At 43.2% G+C, this 24,435-nt stretch overlaps 4 protein-coding genes across 10 annotated transcripts; 1 reads left to right on the top strand and 3 right to left on the bottom strand.

The window, feature by feature from the left end:
• Window positions 1-1,743: 1,743 nt before the first annotated feature.
• On the bottom strand, window positions 1,744-18,364 carry Khc-73 (Kinesin heavy chain 73). 7 transcript variants are annotated; one of them, XM_017171744.3, is made up of 16 exons: window positions 18,224-18,364; window positions 17,153-17,424; window positions 12,588-12,675; window positions 12,294-12,457; window positions 11,711-12,227; window positions 10,935-11,511; window positions 9,980-10,867; window positions 9,825-9,866; window positions 8,048-9,710; window positions 7,843-7,988; window positions 6,530-6,656; window positions 6,367-6,462; window positions 3,933-4,337; window positions 3,229-3,852; window positions 2,836-3,147; window positions 1,744-2,772 (listed from the first exon to the last, which is right to left on the bottom strand). In XM_017171744.3, exons 2-16 carry the CDS (start codon window positions 17,205-17,207, stop codon window positions 2,690-2,692), a joined length of 5,787 nt encoding a protein of 1,928 aa, XP_017027233.1. In that variant the 5' UTR covers window positions 17,208-17,424; window positions 18,224-18,364; the 3' UTR covers window positions 1,744-2,689. The 7 variants fall into 7 exon arrangements, with proteins under 7 accessions (XP_017027233.1, XP_070140219.1, XP_017027234.1 ...); XM_070284118.1 differs by having other exon boundaries at window positions 6,367-6,459; XM_017171745.3 differs by having other exon boundaries at window positions 6,530-6,632.
• A 481-nt stretch (window positions 18,365-18,845) lies between these two features.
• On the top strand, window positions 18,846-19,750 carry LOC108078405 (succinate dehydrogenase assembly factor 2-B, mitochondrial). The gene is made up of 3 exons (XM_017172262.3): window positions 18,846-19,005; window positions 19,112-19,299; window positions 19,355-19,750. The coding sequence occupies exons 1-3, from the start codon at window positions 18,988-18,990 to the stop codon at window positions 19,629-19,631; spliced, it is 483 nt and encodes a 160-aa protein (XP_017027751.1). The 5' UTR covers window positions 18,846-18,987; the 3' UTR covers window positions 19,632-19,750.
• A 10-nt stretch (window positions 19,751-19,760) lies between these two features.
• Mlh1 (DNA mismatch repair ATPase Mlh1) lies at window positions 19,761-21,895 on the bottom strand. The gene is made up of 2 exons (XM_017172261.2): window positions 21,041-21,895; window positions 19,761-20,985 (listed from the first exon to the last, which is right to left on the bottom strand). The coding sequence occupies exons 1-2, from the start codon at window positions 21,855-21,857 to the stop codon at window positions 19,802-19,804; spliced, it is 2,001 nt and encodes a 666-aa protein (XP_017027750.1). The 5' UTR covers window positions 21,858-21,895; the 3' UTR covers window positions 19,761-19,801.
• A 157-nt stretch (window positions 21,896-22,052) lies between these two features.
• Gasz (ankyrin repeat, SAM and basic leucine zipper domain-containing protein 1) lies at window positions 22,053-24,316 on the bottom strand. Its single transcript, XM_017172356.2, has 5 exons — window positions 24,143-24,316; window positions 23,197-24,080; window positions 23,065-23,127; window positions 22,809-23,004; window positions 22,053-22,746 (listed from the first exon to the last, which is right to left on the bottom strand). The coding sequence occupies exons 1-5, from the start codon at window positions 24,221-24,223 to the stop codon at window positions 22,588-22,590; spliced, it is 1,383 nt and encodes a 460-aa protein (XP_017027845.1). The 5' UTR covers window positions 24,224-24,316; the 3' UTR covers window positions 22,053-22,587.
• Between the last annotated feature and the right edge of the window lie 119 nt (window positions 24,317-24,435).

Raw genomic sequence — 24,435 nt, 5'->3', positions numbered from 1 at the left:
GATATTTTTCCTTATATTAAAAAGTATATAATAAAACATCAAAGTATTCAAGAGACGAAGTTTTTACAAATATTTTTGCACTTTTAAGTTCAACTATTTTGAAAACCTGACAGATGGGAAATCTCCTAAGACCGAATTTAAGTTAAGCTTATTAAATACATTTGAAAAAGTAATATTCTAGTTCTTGGTTCCAAAAATCTGTCAACCTGTGTTAGCTTAGCAAATGTCTAACCTGTTTTTGTGTGTGTTTTTCTTTGATAAAAGCAGATCTAGCATATGGTTTAGTTGCTATTCTTGATTAACTTGTGGCTGCCTGAACCCTTGGTTAGTTACATTATTTATTTAACAGCTGATGGAGTGAGCTACAATTGTTGCTTTTTGTGTAATAACATTTATTCGTTGACAGTGCTAAAAGCTCTAAAAGAGTGCGCAAACTTACGAGTATTTCTGCTGTTCCAATCGCCTATATATATATTTATCCATATATATCCCATATAATATGTGTGTGCGCGTGGGCCTAGCATATTGAAATTATTTGATTTTTTACTTTCATTTTCCAGGGCTGATTGCGTGACAACTAACTGCTCTAGGAGATTGCACAAAAATATGATTTATTCTTCAATAACGTCAAGGTACTATTCAATTTGTCGGCTTTCGGTTACCAATACAGACAGCTCTACTATAACTATGGATAATCGATCTATTTTACAATTAAAGCCCAGGCTGCTGCGGCTACAATCTCGGGGGTTCTCAATGCTCAATCGAAGCTCTAGTCGAATGTCAGCTTTGCGCTCGTTAAATGCGTTAATTTGCGAGTGATTTAGCCGCTAATAATAATAATAATAACTCTCCAACTATGTACATTCATGTGATTTAATTAGATTGGAATATTGCACACACTTACCCCCAGAGGGTACTTTCTGCGCCGTAAATATATTTGAATAATTCGTGTTGTTCTGTTTGTGTTAAGGATTATCATTGGTAAATATTCAATTGATGAGTATTTTTGTATTCATGAATATCCATGCAAGTATATATATATATTTATCGTAGTTATCTTGATCTTGAATTTTTAATTTTGGACGTATTTTCAAGTATATTTCTGGTAGTTGCTTTTCGCTTTTACGCAAGTAGAAAAACAGTTCGAAAATATATACCTAATATATATATATATATATATAAGTTAGTGTATATTAATGCTTGTATACACTGGATGAATGGCTGTAGATCGTCCAGTTTCCGCTCAAACTGCTCTTTCTGTTGGATTTTAGTTTTAGTTACAGTTATCTTCTTTGGGTTTTACCTTTGCCAAGTGTAAATCGCTCTTATTGTTTGGTTTTAAATTGCAATTTATCTCAGACTCAGTTTTGGAGTGTCTTGGATGTTGGTTTTTGGTTTTGTTTGGTTTGGTTGGTTGGATGGATACGTTTACGGTTTTTACGTACAAACGTTCTTCGTTCAGCCACTCTCGCGATCCTCTGTTTCGTGTACGATTATTTATAGTATTCTTAACATAAAATTGAATTTTCTCAATGCAATTATTGCTTTCTCGCTTTTGGACTAACACCTGCTGGCTCCGGTGTTTGGTTTATGTTATTTATAACGCTTCACAAACATAGTCGCACAACCTTCTTCGACATTGATTAAATACAACTTGGAAATCCTAACACTTATATTGCACACATTAAGGACGGGTCAAGGGGGAAGGAAAGTGAATTATAAAATATAAAACATAAAACAAAATTAAAGATAAAATCAATTTTATTTATATACATACATATGCATATATAAAGGGGAAATTATAAATACATCACATCAAAATAATACAATTTACACATTAACGAAGCGTCTTGATCTGGGGACTAAGATCAAGGATATATGTATGTTTGCTCTCTCATTATATTACTAAACATTTTCGTATTGATCATAATTTGTATATAAATGCGCTAAACAGAATGTGAGAGAAACGAAATTATTGCAAGGTCTTAATCATAAATATATATACAAATGATTTATATAGGGTATATAGGAGTCGATAACAATTAAAAAATATAAGCTCACAAGTTGATATATCAAAAAACAATTGAACTAAACTAAAGGCAAAGAACCATTACAAAAATATATATGTATATATATCAATTAGTAAAGCGCTTCATTCAAAAATCGAAAAGCAATACACGACATTTAACTACGACGAACACAAAAACAATGGAATCTGATCAAGTGCGAGAACTTCAGTTTAGTTTCCCTTTCCTTTCATTTCGTTTAGTTTAAACTTTAGTTTAGTTTAGTTTAGCCAGAGATTAGTAATTAGTTCTGCTGTAGACACCGCGCCTTAGACTACTTGTAGAAGCGTGGGGTTAAGTGTACGGCATTTCATTTGCGGCTTGGTGTGAGAATAGTTTTAAGTTTAAGCTAGAATAGGGTTGGCATGTGGATTATGCTCCGCATTGTTCGTTGCTTGACGAGGCTACTGCTACTGTCATCCTTGGGTTTACGGACCTTAAAAGGCCGTCGAGCGTCGATTGGCATAGCACTTCTTGCCATGACTGTTCGCATCTGCAGCGCTGCTGGTTGCACGCAATCTGTGGCAGGTCGCCGGCTGGCCAACAGCACTACTGCTGGTGGCCACCGTTGATTGCCTGCAATTAGTCCAACGCTGCAGCTGATGCGAACACTTGGGGTACAATCATTTGCGCGCCGCCGCCACATTGAGCGATTCGCCGCGGCTCTTGGAGCGTGTCATCGAGCCAGTCATCGAGCTGCTCATCTCTTCAACAGAATAAATACAAAGTTAAGACGCTCTACACGCTTTTAATGGTTTTCCTCACTCACCTTTGCTGATGCTATTGCTCTTCTCGGCTGCCTTGTAGGCCCGCATCGCCTTGCCGCGCTTGTCCAGCATCAGCTTGTCGGAGCGCACAAACATGCCATGCTTGGGCTTGCACTGGAAATACTGTATGCCCTTCACGCTGCCATCGTTCTTGCCCGTTGGCGTATCCAGTTCCACGCCAATCCAAGCGCCGGGCTGGAACTCTGTGGTGCCCACAAAGCGTATGACGCCGCTGGTATTGTATGGACGTATCAGCACTGATTCGCCCACCACAATCCAGTCGGGCAGGACCAGCTCCAAGTCCTTGCTTTCGTCTGGAAAAGATTAGATTTAAATTAACATGTAAATTATATTAAAACCAAAAAACAATCCACTATTCATAGAGAAATACTTACCATCTACTTCTGTGCTGCTGGACATAATGCTAGAGTCCAGGTAAGCGGCTAAACCCTCCATTTTGGCCACCGAAGCCCGGTGATTAATGCGCGGCGCCTGACTTGTGCTTGTGTGGCTGTTGTTGTTGTTGTTACTGCTGATCGGTGGCTGTTGCGTGTTTGACTTCTTGCGACGCATCACCTTGCCAGCGGGTAATTCCTCCCGGACAATGCCATCGCCTTCAAGCATCTCCTCGGAGCTGTGACTGGTCTCGTCCGAGGATTTGTTGCCATTCTGATTGTCTGTTGTGGCAAGCTCTGGTTGTGATTCGAGCTGGGACTCTGTTTCCGTTAGCTCGGCTTGGCCAGAGGACAGTAAATCCTTCTCCTTGACCAAGTCAACGTTGTTGTTGTTATTGTTATTGTTGTTGTTATGCTTTGGCAACAGCTCAGGCTCATCCTCGTCGCTTTGTGCATTCTCCTTGGACTCGTTAAGCTCCAATGGATGCGTAAAGGTTTCTTGAAGCTTCTTGGCTTGAGGCTCTAAAGGTTGCTCTTGGGTCTTGGCCTTGGGCATGTCCTTGAGGAAGGGATTGACTCGTGCCTGTCGATTCGGTGGCGAATTCGAATTGATGCGATCGAAATCTAAAAGGGAAATTAATTGCAATTAATTAAATAATTCATAAAATAATTTAAATAAAGAGAATATAATAATATATCCTTACCTGGCGTCTCATCAATGCTCATGGAACGCATTGAGGCAATATCCTCATTGCTCAAATTGTTGCAGGACACCGCCTGAGAGCCATAGCCACTGCTGGTGGAGGAGCTCATGCTCAGCGTGGGCAATCCATTCAGATGCTTCATATTCGCATTGGCACTGGACGTGTAGCTCAAGTAGCTCGAATGATTCGAGTGGCTGCTAACATCCATGAACGAGTCCATGGTCTTGGAGGCCGTGAGGCGGGACCTTGTGGCCAGGCTCTTGTTCTGCTGCTCATACTCGGCGGCATACTCCGAGTCGCTGTAGCTGTCCTCGGGCTCCTCGTCCAGGGACCGATGTCCGCCCAAAGGTTCCTCGTGCAGCGTGGTCATCCTCATGCCCAGCAGCTTGCTGGTGGCCGGCGAAGCTTTAGGAAATATCAAAATAAACCAATTACTATTTGAATTTGTTTCTTTTTCAGATTGCTTTTAGTGCTTAAAGCTAGACAAACCACATACGTTTCGTTGGCGCGATTCTCAAAGTGTTCAGATTCAAATTGAGATTCAAAAATGTTGGACGCGCTGCATTCCACATTTGCGGGGGCGGGCGATTTGGGAAGATAATGATTATGCGTTATGTTTAGTTACAATGCAATTTACAGACTTCGGGCTTGAGGAATGATCAAAACTAGAGCCAAGGGATGCGACTAGCTCGCAGCCCCTTGGCAACACACTATGGCAACCAGGTAACAAGAAAGGTAACAAGTAATTCTAGGTCTAAATATAGTCACTACAAAAACGCGGCTCGTGCTTTAAGTCTCGTGCTTCTGTGTGCTTGGCTGCTGTGTGTGAATTGTGCACCGGATTGCAATGGTTATGGATGATTTCCAGATCAATGTCTCGAATTTGGTTGGATGAGCAAGGGCGAGGGCGATGGCGACAGCGAGAGATAGAGAGAGTCTTGGGTATGATTGACGACAGATTTACCAGCAAACAGAACTAACACAAAACTACATTTAAATACTTCTAAATGGGGGGGACACACGCGCCTCCCTTCTTACTTTGTAGAAGCCTCTTATGATACAAAGGGATGTATATATCGATATGGGTCGATAAAAATATCGTTTTGATAAAAGAACAATTTAAAATTATTAGCGAATATTTTATATTTTAATATTGGAATTAAAATTCTTTAAGATAAAGCTGGAAATAAAATCGATTGTATAATTGATTAATCGACTTTTTCAGATATGCAATACATCGATTTAAGTTTTTAGAATCGATTTAATCAAAAAAGTATTTTGAATCGATTTATTTCCAGCCCTAATATAAATATTATTGTATATTTTATATTTTGACATCAAATTTATACTTAAAACCTCTTTTTAATCAAATATAAAACAGATTATCGATTTATTGCGGTCCTAAATTATCGACTTCACATTAAATAACGATTAATTATCGACATATTGATATATTCTGGCATACCCAATGCTTTATAGGAGGCGAGTCGATTTGTCTGATTGGGTGAATAGTTGTGAGTTGGTAGTGTTACGATGAAGGGAATTGTGAGAGACAGACAAACTTAAACTCCAACTAACAATCAATGGAATAGCAATCAAGAATGCACTTTCGGATTTTTGATTTGATTTTTTTGTTGGGCATTTTTATTACCTGACAGCAGAGATAAAGAGCCTGTTGGCGGTGGAATTTCATTGAGATTACGTTAAGTTTGAAAGCACAGAAAAGAGTTTGGACAAATTGAGAAAACCATACAGTAAATACGAGAAGCTGTGTTGGGCTAATGGGTTCATGTATCTGTCGTGGATGCATGTCAATTTATATGATAAGCGTATGGAAGATGTGCATCATGACGCAGAATCGCTCGAGGATCGAGTTTATGCGGGCGATTTGTTGCTCTTGCTAATTGCTTGGTTGCTGCAGGTGTCGTTGTTGCATCGAAGCAAAGCAAACAAAGTTGGGGTTTTTGAACTAAGCAATGCGACAGAGAGATCACAGAGTTGGAGTGGCTTTTGGGTAAGATAACATTTGCTGACTCTGGGACACACATGAAGTATTTATAGTAAGCGGTAAGAAATTAAATATTTCGAAAAGGATTTATCTCGTTGCCATTAATTTAAGCATGAACTCAACTCAAGTACAACTACTGGTTACGAGTTACAAGGATATCTACTGATTTACTGATCGATCACAAAGATAAATCCCTTGCTCTAGAGCTTGGCTGCGACTAGATCACACGCAGTGTTTCGTATAAACTGAATAATTTTTGGTTCGGCTGCGCATAAGCATATGCAGAATTACTTAGTTAAATAGTGGATTCAAAAAACTCGGTTATATGGTTTATAGTTTCAACATATATAGTCTTGCTCAAAAGGTTAATGGTGAGTATATAAAAGAAACCGTTTTGGGATATACAAAATCTAAAGAAATACCCACCAATGCCAAAGGCTTTTCCAGGGGAATCATCGCTGCTACCTTTGCCTCCGAAGCTATGACGATTCCGGATGACTCCTCCAGCTCCGGCGGGACCTGCTGCATAAAAATACAAAATATTAGGATACCTAATATAGGAAATCTTTAGTGACTTAGTTTCTCTCACCTGGCGTAAACTTGTTGCCCAGCGCACTGTTATTGAGATCGGCAAAGGACTCGGATCGTCCCACATTCAGCAGCGACTCCATCGACGCATCGAAGCGCATAATCTGCGTAAGTTTATTTATGAGTTGCTTGCATCATAAATTGTGTACAACAAATGTTATTCAACAGGATGAAATAAAAATGATCGAATTAAATAAACAAAAAAAAAATAATTAACCAAAAATAAATGATGTTACAAAAAACATAAACAAAAACCAAAGAACGTGTACGAAAATGGCAAACTGAAGGGCGCACACAAAGGTTTATAAGATACATATATAGTTAGTAGAAGAGCTTGCAAATGTTATTAACTAATATTTGAGTAATTATTGTCACTCTTTTTCAATTTTGAAGTGTTTAAAAGAAAGAGAGAGATTTTAGAACTAGCTCTGGAAATAAATCGATTTTCAATATATCGTTTCTAAAAATAAATCGATTAAAATTGAAAATTTGAAAATGTATAATCACAGATTTGTAATTGTTTTTTTCTACACATTTATTCTATCGTTATTTGCCGTTTTTAACCTTTTGTTACGCATCATAAATATGAAGTTATAAAAAAGAATTACATAGAAAGTCGATTAATCAATTATAGAATCAACTGTTATTTGCAAGCTCTGTTTAATAAGTAGTAGTAGAATTAAGTGGAAACTAAAGAAAACTTTAACTACTATAGCTTAATGTACAAAGCTTTTCACAGGATACAAGGATACGGATTAAAGAACACAGTTTACAGTATAAAGAAAGAGGAAACAGAAAGAGTGGAGGAGTTACTCTAGTTACTTACACTCCCGGTATTGGTGGTGTCTTTGACCGCCTATGTGCGCAGTGAGAAGCGTTTTAGGTCAACACAGACACACATACACAGCATAAACATAAAGACAAGGATAATACCAATACACACACACACACACACACATAGAGAGAGAGAAATTTAAAATTTGCAGAAAGTGCGCGCCGAATTTTGTGGTTTTTGGTTAATTTTTTTAGTTTGTTTTTTGCAGTCGGTGGTCAAAACACAAATTTTGTTGGGGGGGTTAGTTTTTTTGTTGGTGAAAGCGCATAGAAAAAAGTGTGAAAAAGAGAAAGAATTTGCGTTTTAGTCAAATGTTCTTTGTTAATTTTGCTCAAGTGTGTGAGTAGTAGGTGAGTAGTAAGTGGAAGCACATAATTCAGCAGCAGCGGCGGCGGCGACCAAGTGTGAAAGCGCAGCGGCAGCAGCGGCTCAATGGGATGAACTGGGGAAAGGGGAAACCTCCAATGGCTCGTCCTTACCTGCGAGAAGTTCGGCACACTGACGGTCTTGCGCATGCTCAGCGGCTGGCCATGGGCCGTCTCCAGCTCCTTGACAGCCACATTCTGACGCAGGCGATCCAGGGTCAATATGCTTTCCACAGCCGACACGCCGCGAGTGTATTTCTCTGCAGGATTAGAAAGTAGCGGTTAGCAATGAAAGCAGGGAAGACTTCTAAGAACTCACCTATGTATGTCTCGCCATCACTTGCCGAACAATCATCTCCGCTGGCCGCCAGCTGGGCCAGCGATTCGCGATCCTCGAGCTCTTCAGAGGCCTTGGGAATGTTGGAAACCACCTCGTAGGTCACGCCGCTCTGCCATATGGCATTCTCGCCCCGCACCAGGCGGAACTTCTTCAAACGATCCGTTAAAGTCTGACCCTTCTTGATGTTGATGCTCAGACGCTTGCGCAGCACCAGATCCATGGGCGCAGGATGTGACAGGCGCACTGTGGTGCGCAGAATGAGATACACTCGCTCGTTGGCCTCGGTTACACGGTTCAAGGCCTGACTGTCGTGCATCGACGAGTCCCAGCTGGCCACGCTGCACACATCCTTGTCCAGGTGCTGCAGGATTTGCAGAGTGTAGAACTTGTGGCCATGCTCTTTGGACAGAATGGAGTTAATGCCGGCAATGGAGAGCTCATCGTTGGTATTTTGCGCGGACAAATCGTCGCCATTGAGGTTGAGGAAGAGCACGGGTACATGGGGCTCCATGCCAGATGGTGGCTCCCAGGAGGCAGGTGCTCCGGGTATGCCAGACCCTGGGGCGGGCACCAGCACTGCATTACGTTCCTCCGTCAGCGAGACCCACTGATGCACCAGGCTCAGCTCGCGTTCGCGCTCCTGCTCGTTCTTCTCCTCCTTCTTGATCAGCATTTGGATTTGTTGGTCCAGGTACTGACGCCGCCTGCCCAAAGCCTCACTCCACTTCTCCCGCAGTACTGTGAGGTCCTCTTCTTGGTAAGAATCCAGAGGTCTTTGCAGCCGGGAACGCACTGTCACACTGCCAATGGCCACGTTTACTATTGACTGGCAAATAATAGGCAGAGTGCCTGAATTCTGGACAGGCTTTACGCGTACATTGACCCGCCGCTGCTGACCCTGACGCAGCTGGTAGATGCCGCCGGTCAAGACTTCATTGCGATTGGTCACCTCCACGGGCGAATACTCTCCATTATCATTCAACTCGTGTATCTCCACCCAAAGCTCGATTTTGCGGGAGAGCTCCGCCCAGCGATCCACCAGGGAGCGGGCCTTGGCCTGCTGTTGCTCCACCTCCCAACCCTTGGAGCGGGAGAAGCCGGCGCTGCGATGACCCCATACTTCGATGGACAGAGCTCCCTCGATGCAGTGCTCCAGGAACTCCTCATTTATGGTCACTGTAAAGTCCTGTGTGTGCTCAAACTTGAAGACCATGTTCTGATCGTGGGCTGTGGACTCGGCATTGATCACCGGCACCACCATCTCCTGGTGGCCCCAGAAAGTGTACTGGCAGAACACGAAGTTAGAAAGGGAGAGGGGCAAGCCACTGGCGCACTTGATGGTCACGCGGCAGGTGATCTGATTGGATGAGGGATCCACAGGATCATCGTATTCGTCACGCGAATCCCCTGAGGACTCGGAGACTGACTCGCACATGCGATCCTGAGGCATTTGACCAGCAATGCGCTCGATCTCCACCTGCAGGCGGCCGGCCACCTCACCCTGCTGGCTTATGATGGGCGTGTGATAGTCCAGCTTGACGTCGTGGAAGAGAACCTCCAGGAATATGTTGGCCACACCAATGAGATTGTGATTCTCCTGGGACTCGTAGAAGGGATCCTGCGGTTTGCTACTGTCCTCGTCCTAAATAAACCATAAATTAGTTAGGTTTTAGCCTGAAGAGTAAAGGCTACATCATAGTCTAGTTATGTGCGTGGTGTTCATGTCTAGGTGGTGCTGGGGGTGTCTCTTAATTACCTTGTCATCGTACTCATCGTCTGAGAATGGCTCAACTAGGGGCTGTAGCCAGGGGTTAATATGGAATGCGTGTGTGAATCGAATACAATTATAAATGGTTAGTACACAGCCCAAGGGCAAACACATGAAAAAGGAAGAGGAATATCTCGACATACCAAGCCATTGAGTATACGATCCTTGTGATCCTGGTACATCTCACGCATATCTATCAGCTTGTTCTCCAGCTTTTCCATTGTCCAAATCTGACTGCCCGAATTGAGGCGCTTTACCAGTATAGCAGGTTCGCTCACAAAGGCCCCACGTCGCCTATTTGGACTCAGGTTAGCAGGAGGTATTTGTAAGGTCACCGAGAACTTGGTCTTCTTCTCCATTTCCTCAGCCAAGAAGTTGGCTTCTTGAACCAAGGAATTAGCACGCATAATGTCCGTTTTAAGCTGACCCAAACTCCGGCGGAACATCTCATCTCGCTCCTGTGCCCACTTCTCCACCCGCATCTGCGAAGTGGGCGTGTTTGGTGTCACCTTCCCCATTCTTAGAGGATCGTAGGGAGCATAGGGAGCATATGGTGTGCTGGGTGACAAGATATTGCGCAGCTGCTGGAACTGACGCTCGTACTCCTGCCTTTGCTTCTCCAAAGCCACCTGCTTATCTTCCTCATGCTGACGCTCCAACCGAGCAATGGCCGTCTGTATGGGGTCGTTGCTCAGCTCATTCTGCATAATCTCATCCCTTGCGAAATTGTAATCGATCAGCTGGGCTGGAGTCTGAGGCTCCGAGGCACACAGGCTGGTGTTGTTGCTCTTCGGCGAGTTGACGCGGAAGAAATGATGATTACCCCACAGGATACGATCGCCGTTTTGCAGAGGCGTCTTTTCCACGGCTGCTGAACCATTCACAAAGCAACGAGCACCCTGCACTGGCTCCATGAACAAGCCACTGTCCTCGATGGTTATCACACAATGCTCGGGCTGAATGCCCAGGCCAGAGAGTTGTATATCCGGCTGCTGGCCACTGATGCTGCGACCACCAATCAAAGTGCGTTCCTGGAATGGTAATTCGGGAAAGAGAGGTCATTAGGCTGTTTTGGATAGACATCCTTGCAGGACTCACCTTCAGGTAGTAGACCAGCAGCTCGTTGAGGGACGGATCTGCATTCAAATTGACCAAATAGTACTTGTTCTTCTCCACCTTGATGCCACTGGCCTGGACACTGATGCCCATCTTCTCGAGGGCCTGTTGTCGCTCATTTTGGATGCGCTCCGTCTTGACCAGCTTCTCCTCCCAGGTCTGCGAGATCTGCTTCATAAGGTTCTCGCTCTCGGCCAGCTTGTCCTGTACATCGCCCACCGGTGACCCAGTGGCATGCTTCAGCATACTCCTCAGCGTCTCCACCTCGTGTCGCAGCTCTCGAATGATGCGAGCATTGGGATCCTCGTTGACCACGGCATGGTTAACAATTCGCTTGGCCCGATCCGCATAGCGGAGAGTGGACAATGTCTCCTCATAATTATCCGCCGAGGGTGAGATGGTGGCCACCATAACGGTCCTGGAATTGCCGCCCAAGTTGTCCTTTAGCAGCCAGGTGAGAACAGAGTCGCGGTAGGGCACAAACTTGTCGTTGCCTCCCCGCTTGCCATTCGTTTGATCGGCCAGCTTGGATATGACCAGGCCCAGCGTGGTCAGAGATCTGTAAGTGGCATAAGATTAGCAAAGAACCTTAATGAGATTGACTCTCGCCCTTGGAAATGCAGGTCAACCCTGCAATGCGGGTGAATTCAAAGATCTAAAATTTTTTTTAATCTTCGAATCCAAAGGCATCACAAGTGACCTGCATAACCAATGGAAAAGCAATGCAAACACAAGATTGTTAACTAATTTTCACCCACTTGTTGATGTTGGATCCCTCCTTGAGACGATCGCCAACGGCTCCCGTTTTCACTGCCCGCTCGGAGCCCGCTAAATCGACCAGAGACATGCGGGAAACTTTCTCGCCACTAACGCCGGTGGCCTGATCCGTGAGTATCTGGGTAAGAACCACCGAGAAGACGGCATGGGAACGCGAAGACTCGGCATTCATATTTGTGGCAGCCACCGTACGCGATTTGTTGCCCTCCGTCATGAGGTTGTCGATGTCCTGATACGAAGTCACTGCCAACTGTGACAATCCATCCACATAGGGCCCCATCACATTGTGTTCGCGCACCTTGAGCGACTGCTTGTTGGGCTTGGGATCGAGGAGATCGTGTACCTTTTCATTGTAGATCTCCATGTAGGACACCTCCACCTTGTACATCAGCTCGGGCGTGGATTTGTTGGCTATCGCCGAGAAGAGCTTATCGCAGAGGCGCGGTATAATGCCCTTGCTCTCCTGGGAGCCCATCATCGTGTACGACTTGCCAGAGCCTTTGATGGAAAATTAACAAAATATGAATAATTATGGAGCATACAATGGTAGGGAAGATCATTTACCTGTCTGGCCGTAAGCGAATATGCATGCATTATAGCCCTGGAATGCATTATCCAGTATATCACGTCCCACGCAATCGAAAACTGTCTCCTGGGAGGCGAAGTTGTCGTCCTCGGGGTTTAAAGAGTAGAAGCAGTGATCGAATGCAAATGTCTTTGGTTGTTTTCTAAGAGTAAAAAAAAATATATATTTATTATTATTCTTTAATTATAGACCCTAAAGCGTGACTTATAAGTTTGTTTAGTAGGTTTTTTTCGATTAAATAACAAATAACACTTAAGTGGCAACTGTGTTACCTTTCGATTTTCTCCAATGGCGGTGGATTTTGCAGTATTGTCTGCTGTTTTTCCATATCCACAATACATTTTGTGCCCAACTCGATCTCTGTAAATAAAAAAGAAAATAAATAAATAACTTTTAGTTACGGAGGCCCTTTCCGGAATTTCATTTATTTTATGCATGTTATGTGCAAAAAAAAAACTGAGATAATTTCGCGTTATTCCGCGCTTGGGGTGATAACGAGTTCAAAGTAGCAAAAACAATTTAATATTATACGTTTGTTACAAATATATATTCAAGTATATGTATTGCATCAAGTTGGGGCTTTTCGTACATACTAGAAGTGCGAAAACGGACTCACAGCGAGAAGGGGCGATAAATGTGTGGATGGGCATGAGAATGGCCAATGCCAGTAGCATGTATGTATGTATGTATGTACAATCTCAATGGAGAGAACGAACCTTTCAAATAAATTGTAAACAAACGTAAAAAGGCCGAGGCACAAGTTGCCCAAGCAAGCTACTCTGACTCTGTCCATGTAATAAATATTTTAGCAGCAATAAAACAATGAGCGATAAGATACACCCTTTTTCAAGTCGAATACCAGTTGCCCTTGGCCATTATCGAGCTGAGATTTCTATAAGATCTGTAGTAAGTGAGACTTGCTGATAGGGGTTGATTAGATATTGGGGAAAAATGTGGTATTTAATTGATTCTAAAATAGAGTTCTTAAGAGTCAAAAAATAAAATTTTTGACAAGTCTAAAAGAAATTCAAGGAATTCAATTTGAAAGACTACGAAATCATTTAAATATAGGAAAATGGTTACAAGTAAAGAAAGAAAAATGGAACCTTTCCTAATATATAATATAATATAATATCTCTTATAACCCACTCATAATTCACTTTGAAATCGTGCCTTTTCTTCACATCTAAAATACTATAAATAAAACATTCTTAAATTTGCTTAAAATTCCCAATAATGTGTCATGAATGTTTTCAAATAAACTGCATTCAAAGCTTCATAAAAAACATCTCAAACAAGGTAACTTTGTCAGTCTTGTGATATCATTGTTATTTGCCCTGTATCCTGCCTTGTTTACTATATATATAGAAATACACAAAAAAAGGCCAGCTAATAAATCGTGGAAATATTTCAGTTCCGATGTCCTTCGCATACTCCATTCACTCAGAGCTCAGCAAGGAACATGTCCAAATGGCAGAGAAAAGCCAATGGGGCACAAAACATCCCAGGCAAAGGAGGAATACAGGGAAAGCGGAACGAGGAAAGGGAAACCGGGGGACAGGGCAACGTCAAAAGCCAAACCCAGACGGGCAGACACATTTGAGGCCCACACTCTCTTTCTCACACACAACCACACATGGCCGCCGGCGGCGTGTGTATCCATATCCTGGACGGGCCTGGCCTTTGGCACTTCCGTTCCGCTTTACATTACAGAGCCGAGAACGTGACATGACATGGAAATGAAAGCCACAAAAGGACCCAGTCCGGACAACCAGACCCTACCGAAAACACCATCTATATCTTGGCTGCCCCCGAATGTGACGAAGGCGTGCCATAAATTATTTGATGGTCTCATTTGTAGTTCTGGTCAGTTGATTTGATAGGCGACGACGACGACGACTCCATCTAACCTCAAACGGTTTTCTCTTTGCCATTGTCCAGCGCTGAAATTAACATACAAACAAACACACACAGTTACAGATATAGTCTGAAACTCTGGCAGTCCAAGTGAAAACAGGTTAAGCTTTTTTGGTAAGAGCTCTGACTTCATTTCGAGCCCGTTTGTCTGTCTTTGCGTTTGAAATTGCCTTTAGCTGTTTTGGCTTGGCTTTTCTGTTTTCATTTTACGCTCCAGTGCTGGCCAGCTCAACCTGAAGAGGTCACTAGTTACGGACATGGCCCAAATAGTAGGTTGCCCACGACGATTGACTAATGCCAGTCGTCTGCCACGGCTGTGTAACTTCCCATAACCTAAAGTAGGGAACGCTTATCAGAGTCTGATAACGAATCTGCAAATGCTTATCGCAGGCATTCTACGGGTGACTACGACTGACTACTCCCTTCCCACTCAGTCAGGGAAAACAGCAACGGATCATGCCAAACAGCAAACAAGTGAATAAACATGACAACATACAAGCGAGTAATACTCGTACAATCGAACTCCTATAAATAGATATGGCTACTAGCCTTAGGCGTAAGAATTAGTTGGAAAAAAATAGGGCAGGTGACAAATTATGATGGAGGAGCCTGCTTATAAAGTGTGTTTACAAGTCACGAAAGTTTCCGGAGTTTACCAGACTTGCTGGGAATTTAAAAGTAAACAGAAAAAGGAAATGAATTGCAAGAAATTACACATTCAAAATTATTTAAATTATGATTAATAATATGTAGAAATGTCAGTTAAGAACTTATCAGAAACCAAAAGGAAATATATAATATAATATGTTTGCTTTATCTTTTTAAGAAAGATTTTATTAGAAACAATACATTTAAAGCTAATTTTATAAGCCATAAAACCAAATCTAGTTAAATCTTAGGCGATATATCCTATTTCCTAAATATATGACAAAATAATATTTATTACTGCCTGAATTTCTTTGTATTTATTATCTTTAAAACACAAACAACTCTCCCCACTTTGTCTCGATCTCAAATCCTTCCCTATAAAAGTTTCTTTGTAACTGAGACCTGGCCCAGTAATTTATGTAAATATAAACAAATAACTATTGAGCAACATTTGCCATTCATTCAATCAATAAAACGAGAATCCGCGCGGACATTGCCCCACGCACATGTGCCAAACATAGCCCTCTAGTCGTGCTGCCTCATCCTTCCACTTCCGTTCTCCGCTCTCCGCGGGAGGTGAGTCATGGATAAGCAAAATGAATGATCAGTGTTGACATTGGAAATGCTGACGCCGCCATGTAGTTGTTTCTCTCTTGTTTTCTTTTTTTTTTTATTTTGCACTTGCAACACTTCACGGCTATAGTGGGAAACGCGAAATTAGCTGGAAACGACGAAAATCGTTTGTCAGTCGAGCTGGGAGACCATCACCATCCATCCGTAGGTAGTCGTCGTCGTCGTTGTCGCTGCAGTAGGTACATACATACACATACAAACATAATGCCATCGAAAAATCCGCTGGCGCAGCAATGGAAAAACGAAACCAAAATTCAAAGGAAGCGAGAAGAAGCCCATGTAAATTTTTGTTAGCCTAAAAAAACAGTCTCTGTGCTGCCGCCTGTGCTGTTTGCATTATTGATTGCAGGCGAAACTGCAAACTGCAGTACAGCCTGGGGAGGGTATTGTTCCCAGCAACAATGGTTTGGAAAAACTAGGAAAATGGGTCTACTCCAAGGTGACGTCTTATAATTTGCAGTTAATTTTTGTGGCAAAGGATTACCATCGGGGGAGGAGTAGTTTATCTGTGATGCAATTTGGATTGTTCGAGGGGTTTGTTTTTATTCTAGAAAGAACTAAGGTATTACTTAGGTAGAATGATCTTTAACAAGAAAGGAAGCTAACTTCGGCACGCCGAAGTTTGTATACCCTTGCAGATTGGTTTTCATATTTATATTATAAATTATAATGCCGAAAACAGACACTAAACGGAGTTTCATAACATTTTACCTATACTTAATATGTTTACAGTTTGACAGTTACAGTTATACATTCCCAGCTTTACATTTTCTCTACATCTACGGATCACTTATATGGCAGCTATATTATATAGTTCTCCGATTTTCATAATATTGTTACCAAAATTCTGAAATAATACTAAAAGCTCATGTCTCAAAGTAGATGAAAATACGTTGAAAAACAACGAAGTTATAATTTTTTCTATCGCTTTCCCTATCGTTCCTATGGCAGCTATAAGATATAGTCGTCCGATTTTCATTAAATTTATACCAAAATTTTGAAATAATACCAGAGGCTCATGTCTCAAAGTAGATGAAAATACGTTGAAAAAGAACGAAGTTATAATTTTTTCTATTACCTTCCCTATCGTTCCTATGGCAGCTATAAGATATAGTGGTCCGATTTTCATAAAATTTTTACCAAAATTCAAAAGTAATATATAATGGCCATGTCTTAAAAATTGTGCAAAAATGTTAAAAAACATCCAAGTTATAATTTTTTTTCTAAAAATTTATCGAACATTTGTATGACAGCTATATGATATAGTCGTCCGATCCGGCCCGTTCCGACATATATAGCAGTGAGAGTATATAGAAGACTATATGTAAAGTTTCATTCAGATAGCTTTAAAACTGAGGGACTAGTTTGCGTAGAAACGGACAGACGGACAGACGGACGGACAGACGGACAGACGGACGGACAGACGGACATGGCTAGATCGACTCGGCTGGTGATGCTGATCAATAATATATATACTTTATAGGGTCGGAAACGTCTCCTTCACTGCGTTGCAAACTTCTGACTGAAATTATAATACCCTGCAAGGGTATAAAAAGAGAAGTTGTAGTAAATCTAAACTTTAAACCTCTCTCTCAAAAATGATGAATGAGCCAAAGAAAAAAACAAAATCCGCACTCACCACGTCGATTGAAGGGTCGCACCCTGACGGCGACTTTGATCTTGTCGCTGGACATGGCGGAGGCTGTGGCAGCGGCGGTGGATGGATCAGATCGGGATCAGCACAGGATGCGGGCGTTGCTCAGGGGGAAAAGCGAGTGATTCATGCACCACTCGCGCGTGGCTCCTCCTTCAACTCCTCCTCCTCGTAGTCGTCGTCGTCTGTTATTCTGCTATTATTATTATGCTCGGCTGCCTCTAGTCGTCCTCGCGGGAATATTGTGTGCACGCAATCTGGAAGGCAGGTGGAGCAAGTCAGTCGTAAGCTGACTCACAAATATGGAGCGCCAAAAAGAATGAATATATATATTTGTGTACACTTATACACTTGTTCAATTAGCGCCACACACACACAGGCGCAGGTCTAACAGTAACACACGCGGATGGGCGGATGGGGTGGCAAGGGGGAGAGGGTGGATTTCCATTTCATTCTCGTCGACTTTTTGTCATTCACTTTGTTTTGCTTTTGCCTCTGCTTCTGCTTTGTTGTTACTGCACACACTCGCACTCGCATACAGACACACTGTGATATGTTTTATTGTCATGTGCGTTGGCATTCCGTTATTTACGCGACGCACACTCAAATATTTGCCCGAAATTAGCTAATTAAGATTATGATTCGAGTGTCCTGTCCGATTTTCACGGCCTGTGTGCTTAATAAATAAACATGTACATACAGGACCGTGCAATTCTTTTCGCACTTGCTCACTCACACACACACACATAGAGAGACTCTTAAAAATTCGCAGGTATGCACTATGCACAGGTAAACCTTTGATCCCCTCGCACAACACCCTTCCAAGCGTGTATATACTTATTTCGAGGCCCCCAAACTGAATTGGCAAAGACGAAGAAAACGCCAGGCTCCGCCGCCCGCGCGAAAAAAAAAGTCTCATACGCAGTGTGCGACTTCTCTTGAAGAATCGATTTTTATGGCTCCCCTTTTCTTCGCGGGGAGCTTCACTTTTTCGCGAGGGTTACCGTTAGCCATACACTTCTATAGTTGCATTTTTTTATTCTTTAACTCACACACCTTTTTGCTCCGTCGTAGCTTAAACTTTTTTTATCAACTAAATTTTAGGTCTTTCTATCATTTTTCGCGTTTTCGTTTTTCCAGCAATTTTACTAGTGATGGAAGTAGGGATGTGAAAACATCGATGTTACTTGGCTATCGCGCAACTATAGATAGTGTGACCGAACACAAACCACCAAACAGTGCTGTCAGTTTAGCTTATTTCAGGCTGGATTTGGCATAATTAAAAATGGGAGCTTATAAAAGTAGAAAATAGCTTAAATATATTAATAATTAATTTTTTATTTTATTAAATATGATAAAATTTTGTCCATGTTAGGTAGGCAAAACGAAGTCTTAAATAAGATAAAATATTAAATTAAAAATAAAATAAATTGTGTATATTTTAAAATAAAAATATTCTAAATATTAGTATTATTTAATGGCGAATAGAAGTATATGATTTTGATGAATTACTAGCTTATGCCATCAAGAAGACCTGAAAAGCATTATTTTCAATTTGGAAAATATTCAGCTATTTTTTTATTAGGTTTAAAGATTTATAGAAATTATAAATCAGAAAACCTACTTGAAAAGAGTTTTACCTATGTGTGAAGAGTGCAGCTATATGGTACACATTTGGTATTTTTTAGTGTCAAATTAAAAAACCGGCAGTTGTCAAAATATTTTGATTTTTCAAATTCCCAAGAAACTTAAATCAAAAAATTGTTGCAAACAAAATCATAAATTAACATTAACTGTAGAATTAAAAATAAATAATCAAGATGTTCCGTCAATTAAGGGTGAGCTTTTTACTATTTGCAAAACACCGTTGCATAAGCTTGCATGTATTGCATTTTTGCGCATTTCCTCACGATATCTATTTTTATTTTGGGATGGGTTCCTCAGATGAACTGGGATATTACGGCCTGGATATTTATGCCCTGGAGGCGGGCTGCATCGAATATTCAAGATCCCCAGCTGCCGCTGACCAGCACCTTGAACGATGTGATTGTGGACTACGAGGATCCTGATTACCTGCCCCTGCCTGAGTACCCGGCACGTCCCAATGAGCCGTTGAATATACGCAAGCAAAGGTGGGTTGTACTAAAAGTGAATTATATGGATTGTTACTAGATATATCCTCTACAGGCTTGTGTATCAGTCCCGCAAGCGAGGAATGCTGGAGAATGACCTGCTGCTCAGCACCTTTGCAGCCAAGCATCTGAAGGAATTTAGTGCTGAGCAGACGGCACTGTACGATCAGTTGATCAATGGGGTCACCAACGACTGGGACATCTATTACTGGGCCACCGATGTGAAACCCACGCCCAAGGAGTACGACACGGAGATCATGAAGCTATTGAAGGAGCACGTCAAGAATGACGAACGGATCTCTCGTCTGCGACAGCCAGATCTTAATACTTGAAGCGATATATATCTGTATAGAAATCCTTAAATAACCTTTTGTTGTGATTCTGAAAATTATCAGGATTTCCTAGTCATATTCTGCACTAAATTTAACCAGAAAATACACCTAAAAAGATAGAGAGTTAGCTTTAAATTCAAACATAATACTTTATACTTCTCAAAACTTAATTAACATCTCTCAAACACTTTATAAAGCGTAGGCAGATTGGTGAGTTCATAAATCTGATCCTTTAAGCGTGGAGATGGCAGAAGATACTTCTTAAAAGCTGGAAACAGTACATGCTCCATGGTCCATCTGGGATGGCCTGCCGCCGTCCTCCCACCATCCCGCCAATCCAGCTGAGCGTAAAAGCGAGCAGTTTCCCGGCAGAATGTCTCAAAACAACTGGCCTCCTGCTCCCAATCCACCTCAGTGGCCAGGCGCAGCAGGTACACAGGCAGGTGGGCCACACAGGGACGATGCTGGGATACCAAACTGGGCAGTGACTCGAGCTCTCCCTTCTCCGAAATGCGAAGACCAAAATACTCTCGCATAATGGGAGCCTTATTCTGCAGAATCTCCGCGGCACTGACCGCCAGCTCAGCCTTATCCCCATCCTCGGGCGTCCAGCCAGCAGCCTCGCTGTCCAGCGCTAGCATGAGCAGCTCCTTGAGCGAAAGTGAGGGCTTTATGCTGATCTCCTGGCAATTCTGGAACTCGTAGATGAGTCGCTGGTAGAAGAGCTCCTCGCTGAAGGCTCGCGTGTTGCAGAGATAAAGGTGAGTCTCATGCTGAAACAAGGCCCGCCGCTCGTCCACACAGCCGACATAGACCAGGTTCTTGAGGGTGCTTCTCAGCTGGACGCTGCACTGCCTCTCCACACGCTGCCTCATGTCCAGCACGCTGCTTAGTCGCACTTCTCGGGACTTTTTCGTCGCCGTCACGCGAAAACTCTCATCGGGCAGCGGAGGAGCCTCTTGGGAGGAGCCGGAGGACAGCCCAGAGTCACTTTTCACCAGAGGAGCGAGGAACTTGTCCAGCTTTTGTTCGCTGGCATCGGTGCGCACGAGTTCCTTGGGATAGATGCGCTGCGTCTTGTCTCCTGGCTGGGTTTCATCCAAGTCTGGGGCTCCTGGCAATCGCAGCTGCTTGTAAAAAGTTCTGGTGGAGTTGCTTCCTAAAAGACGGGCCTCCACCTGTTCCTTGAGCCGCTCAACGATCTCGTCTTGGTAGAGGAAGTGCACCTCATGCTTGGTGGGATGCACATTCACGTCGAGATTCTGGGGCGGCAGCGTGAGGCTCATGTACACAAAGGGATGATGGCCACGGGGCAGGTAGGTGGCATACACCGCGTCCACGGCGGTCTTGAGAGCTGAACGAGTAGAAGTTAAAGGATGTTCCCGTCAATGGTGATTATCTAGGCTCACCTGGCGACTCCACCAGTCGCTGGTTGATGAACAACAGCATCTGGCTCTTCTTGGCCGAATAGTTGACCTGTGTAAGCAGACACTCGGCCTGGAACTTGAACATCTCATCCCGATGGCTAAACTCCAGCAGCTCCTTGGCAATGGCTGCGCCATAGATAATACGTATATTCTCTGTCCGGGAACTGGCCACAGGAGTTCTTAGCGCAGGCTGTGCCTCCCCCTGCTTCCGGAGGGTGAAGCCCACGCGAGGATTGTGGACAGCGTACCTGGCCAGGACCTCGGATAGGCGCTGGAACTCCTCCGCCGGCGAACGCAATGCCTGCCGCCGCTGGGGCATATTATAGAACAGATCCTCGATGGAGATTATGGTGCCCTGATTGCCCGCACAGGGCTTCGGCTGTCCGTGTAGTTTGCCATCTGCATAAGTGGCCTTGTAGCCGCACTTCTCCTTTGCTGTCTTCGTCTGGATGCTTAAGTGGGCCACATGACTGATGCTGGCCAGGGCCTCGCCCCGAAAGCCAAAGGTGGCTATCTGGGCCAAGTCCTCGAAGCGTGCCAGCTTGGAGGTGGTGAAACGCTCGCAGACGATTTCCAGGTCTTCGCGTCGTATGCCCGTGCCATTGTCCTGGATCTGGAGAAGCTTCAGGCCGCCGTTTTTTACATTCACTTGGATGTGCGTCGATTGGGCGTCCAAACTGTTCTCGAGCAGCTCCTTCAGAGCGTTGGCAGGTCGTTGGATGATCTCTCCGGCGGCTATGCGGTTGACCACCACCTCGTCTAGCTTCCTGATGACGCCCGGCTCCAAATCCTCCGGCATGGCGGGAAATCTTTACCAGTGTTGCCAATTTAGCTATTCCTTCGCTAGCTCTGGCACAGAGCGAAATAAATTGAAAACTAGCGGCTAGCGGGAATTATAGCTATTTTCCAAATATAATTAACGTTATTTTAGCTGTTAACATCGTATTTTTTATGTTTTACGATTTTTATTAATTAAATTTTAAACAAAACTCAATCGATTATAACATCTATACGTTTATTAGTCTGTTTGTATACTAATTGGTGTTACATTTGTAAGGATTTTAACTACAAAACACGTATTTAACTATGTTATTGCAATTGATATTCAATTTTTAAATATTCTATTCAAATTTCAGGTAGTTTACTGTGCTTCAGGTAACATTTCTTTATGTTTCTTTGATTAGTAACGTCTATTGTCTCAATCGGTGTATTGCTTACATTGATATATATAAGTAAATATTGTTTATTATACATTATAACTTATTAACTTTAATAACCTGTTAATTATATTAAAGATGTAACTTTCTAATTGTTTATAAATTCAAATAAACTCAGTTAAGCTTCAGGTAACAATTTGATAAATTTCGTTTCATTGAGATTTCAGTTTTAACTTTTCAACAAACTATCAACTATTTTGATTTGCAAGAAAACACATTGGAAACTTATAGATTCCAAGCTCGCGCTAAGGAAAACTGCGTTATTTGTACAGCAAATGGATAAGGGGAATGCTTTGCCAGGATATTCGAATACTAGGAGAACCACTTGCACTTGAGGCAAATGAAAACGGAGATTCCCAGGATAAGGGTGGTGTACTTGAAGTAGTTGCGCACCTTCTTGCGCTTTCGCTCGGCCAGGATTTCGTTGTAGTCGATGAACAGGGGATTCTGGGCAGGACTAAACGAACCAAGCTGTAATTAATAGAAGATGTATAATTATAAGAATAATATTAAAATAAATTACAATCTCTTACATATTTCACAGTCTTGCTCATGTCGCTAAGGACACCACGATAGCCCTGGAGATTGCTTTGAAGCGTGGCCAACTGCGTGTCCGAGGGTTGTCCTAGTTTTCCTGCTTTTTGGTTCTTCAAAACGAACTTCAGAGAGGCCTGGATGATGACCAACTGCTGCAGATGATTGGCAGCTATCATGAGGATCTCATAGAAGCTAGAAAAGTGATTTATCAAGTAAGCTCCAATATAATCTTGGTTATTAAACCCAACTCACTTGTCTAGGCCATCCGTCTTGATGCGAGCTATGGACTTTTGGGACCAATGGTGAAGGTGGAAGCTACCAAAAGCATTCAAGATTCATTCATTATCAAAACCTTTAAAAAACAAAGCCTTAGCTCATACTCACTCCAGTATCCCCTTCATGATCTTGTTGCGATAAATGGGAAACTCAATGCCCACCTCACGTAGCAGTTGGTCATCCATGACAAGGAATTCGGCCAGCGAAGTCTTGGCAATGGCAAAGTTTTCCAGCGTTTTGCCTGCCTCGATCGAACGCAGGATGTAGTTGAGCTCCTGGAAGTACTCCGGACAGTCGCTCTTGAGGAATATCCGTGGAATGTGATCCCTCAGCGTGTTATAGGAAAGGTAGCTAGATGGCACCAGATAGGTAGATGGTGGTCGCGGCAGGATCTCCAGCAAATCATAGTAGCCATGGCACTCGGCCACTTGGGTGGGCGTGTATCCCTTGTTGTTCGCTATGGTGGCATTGACGCCCGCCTCAACCAGCAACTTGACCACCTCCACATGATTCCGCTCAATGGCATGGAAGATGGGCGTACAGCCCTGGTTGTCCACCGCATCGAAGCTGACATCCTTTATCAGAAGACGCACAACGCCTGCGTAGCCGTTCTGGCAGGCAAACATCAGGGGCGTCATCCCATATTTGTCGGACACATTGATCACGGCACCGTGGCGAAGCAGCAGGCGTACCAACTTCTCGGCCAGGTAGGGATCCCTTCGGTTGCAGTCGCAGGCCATCATCAGCGGCGTTACAGAGTCCACTTGACGATTGACATTTGCCCGGCGCTTCTCCACCAGCGGCTCGACTATGTCGTAGTGTCCCTCGCGGCAGGTGATCATCAGCAAGGTGGGCCCGCCCCTAACGGCCTGATCCACATTCCAGTTGAGTTTTCGCATCTCCTCCAGCAACGTTTTGCCGTCGCCCTCGATGGCCGCCTCGTACAGCTTCTGCTCGGGATCCACATAGGGAGCGGGTCGTGTGCGCTTTATCTGGAAAGCCAACAAAGGACGCAGTGAGACTTCTGGAAGAGCCTGCCCAAAGGAGCTCCTACCGGATCCGAGAAGTAGAAGCCATCATAGCTGCTGTCCGAATCCGAGTCCGCGGGGGGTCTATAGGCGCACTGGTTGCTCATCTTCTCTGGTTTATTTTATCAAAACTAAAACGGAATGTGCTAAAACATTGTTGTGGCCAAGGAAGAAGAAAAAATGCGCAGGAAACGTAAGGAAGGAAATGCCAGTGCTGGTAAACATCAAATCAGAAGTTATCGAAAGCTTTTGGCGTTATCGATTGGCTTTGATAGGTTATCGGCGGGCATTTTAAATATTATTAATTTATTTTTAACTT

The sequence above is a fragment of the Drosophila kikkawai genome, chromosome 2R, assembly GCF_030179895.1.
Source record: "Drosophila kikkawai strain 14028-0561.14 chromosome 2R, DkikHiC1v2, whole genome shotgun sequence".
Classification (NCBI taxonomy): Eukaryota; Metazoa; Arthropoda; class Insecta; order Diptera; family Drosophilidae; genus Drosophila; species Drosophila kikkawai.
Note: the sequence above shows the minus strand (reverse complement) of the source record. Positions and strands in the feature narration are given on the sequence as shown.

What these genes read in the sequence shown, in the direction of transcription:
- Khc-73 (XM_017171744.3), bottom strand. Translation starts at nt 17,207, where the DNA reads ATGTCCAGCGACAAGATCAAAGTCGCCGTCAGGGTGCGACCCTTCAAT. An exon ending in ATTCGCTTACGGCCAGACAG is followed by an intron (nt 12,228 to 12,293) that starts GTAAATGATCTT and finishes TTTCCATCAAAG; the next exon opens with GCTCTGGCAAGTCGTACACG. An exon ending in GAGGGATCCAACATCAACAA is followed by an intron (nt 11,512 to 11,710) that starts GTGGGTGAAAAT and finishes TGCCACTTACAG; the next exon opens with ATCTCTGACCACGCTGGGCC.
- LOC108078405 (XM_017172262.3), top strand. An exon ending in TTGAATATACGCAAGCAAAG is followed by an intron (nt 19,300 to 19,354) that starts GTGGGTTGTACT and finishes TATCCTCTACAG; the next exon opens with GCTTGTGTATCAGTCCCGCA.
- Mlh1 (XM_017172261.2), bottom strand. Translation starts at nt 21,857, where the DNA reads ATGCCGGAGGATTTGGAGCCGGGCGTCATCAGGAAGCTAGACGAGGTG. An exon ending in GCGACTGGTGGAGTCGCCAG is followed by an intron (nt 20,986 to 21,040) that starts GTGAGCCTAGAT and finishes CTACTCGTTCAG; the next exon opens with CTCTCAAGACCGCCGTGGAC.
- Gasz (XM_017172356.2), bottom strand. Translation starts at nt 24,223, where the DNA reads ATGAGCAACCAGTGCGCCTATAGACCCCCCGCGGACTCGGATTCGGAC. An exon ending in ATCATGAAGGGGATACTGGA is followed by an intron (nt 23,128 to 23,196) that starts GTGAGTATGAGC and finishes TGCTTTTGGTAG; the next exon opens with CTTCCACCTTCACCATTGGT. An exon ending in AAGACGGATGGCCTAGACAA is followed by an intron (nt 23,005 to 23,064) that starts GTGAGTTGGGTT and finishes TCACTTTTCTAG; the next exon opens with CTTCTATGAGATCCTCATGA.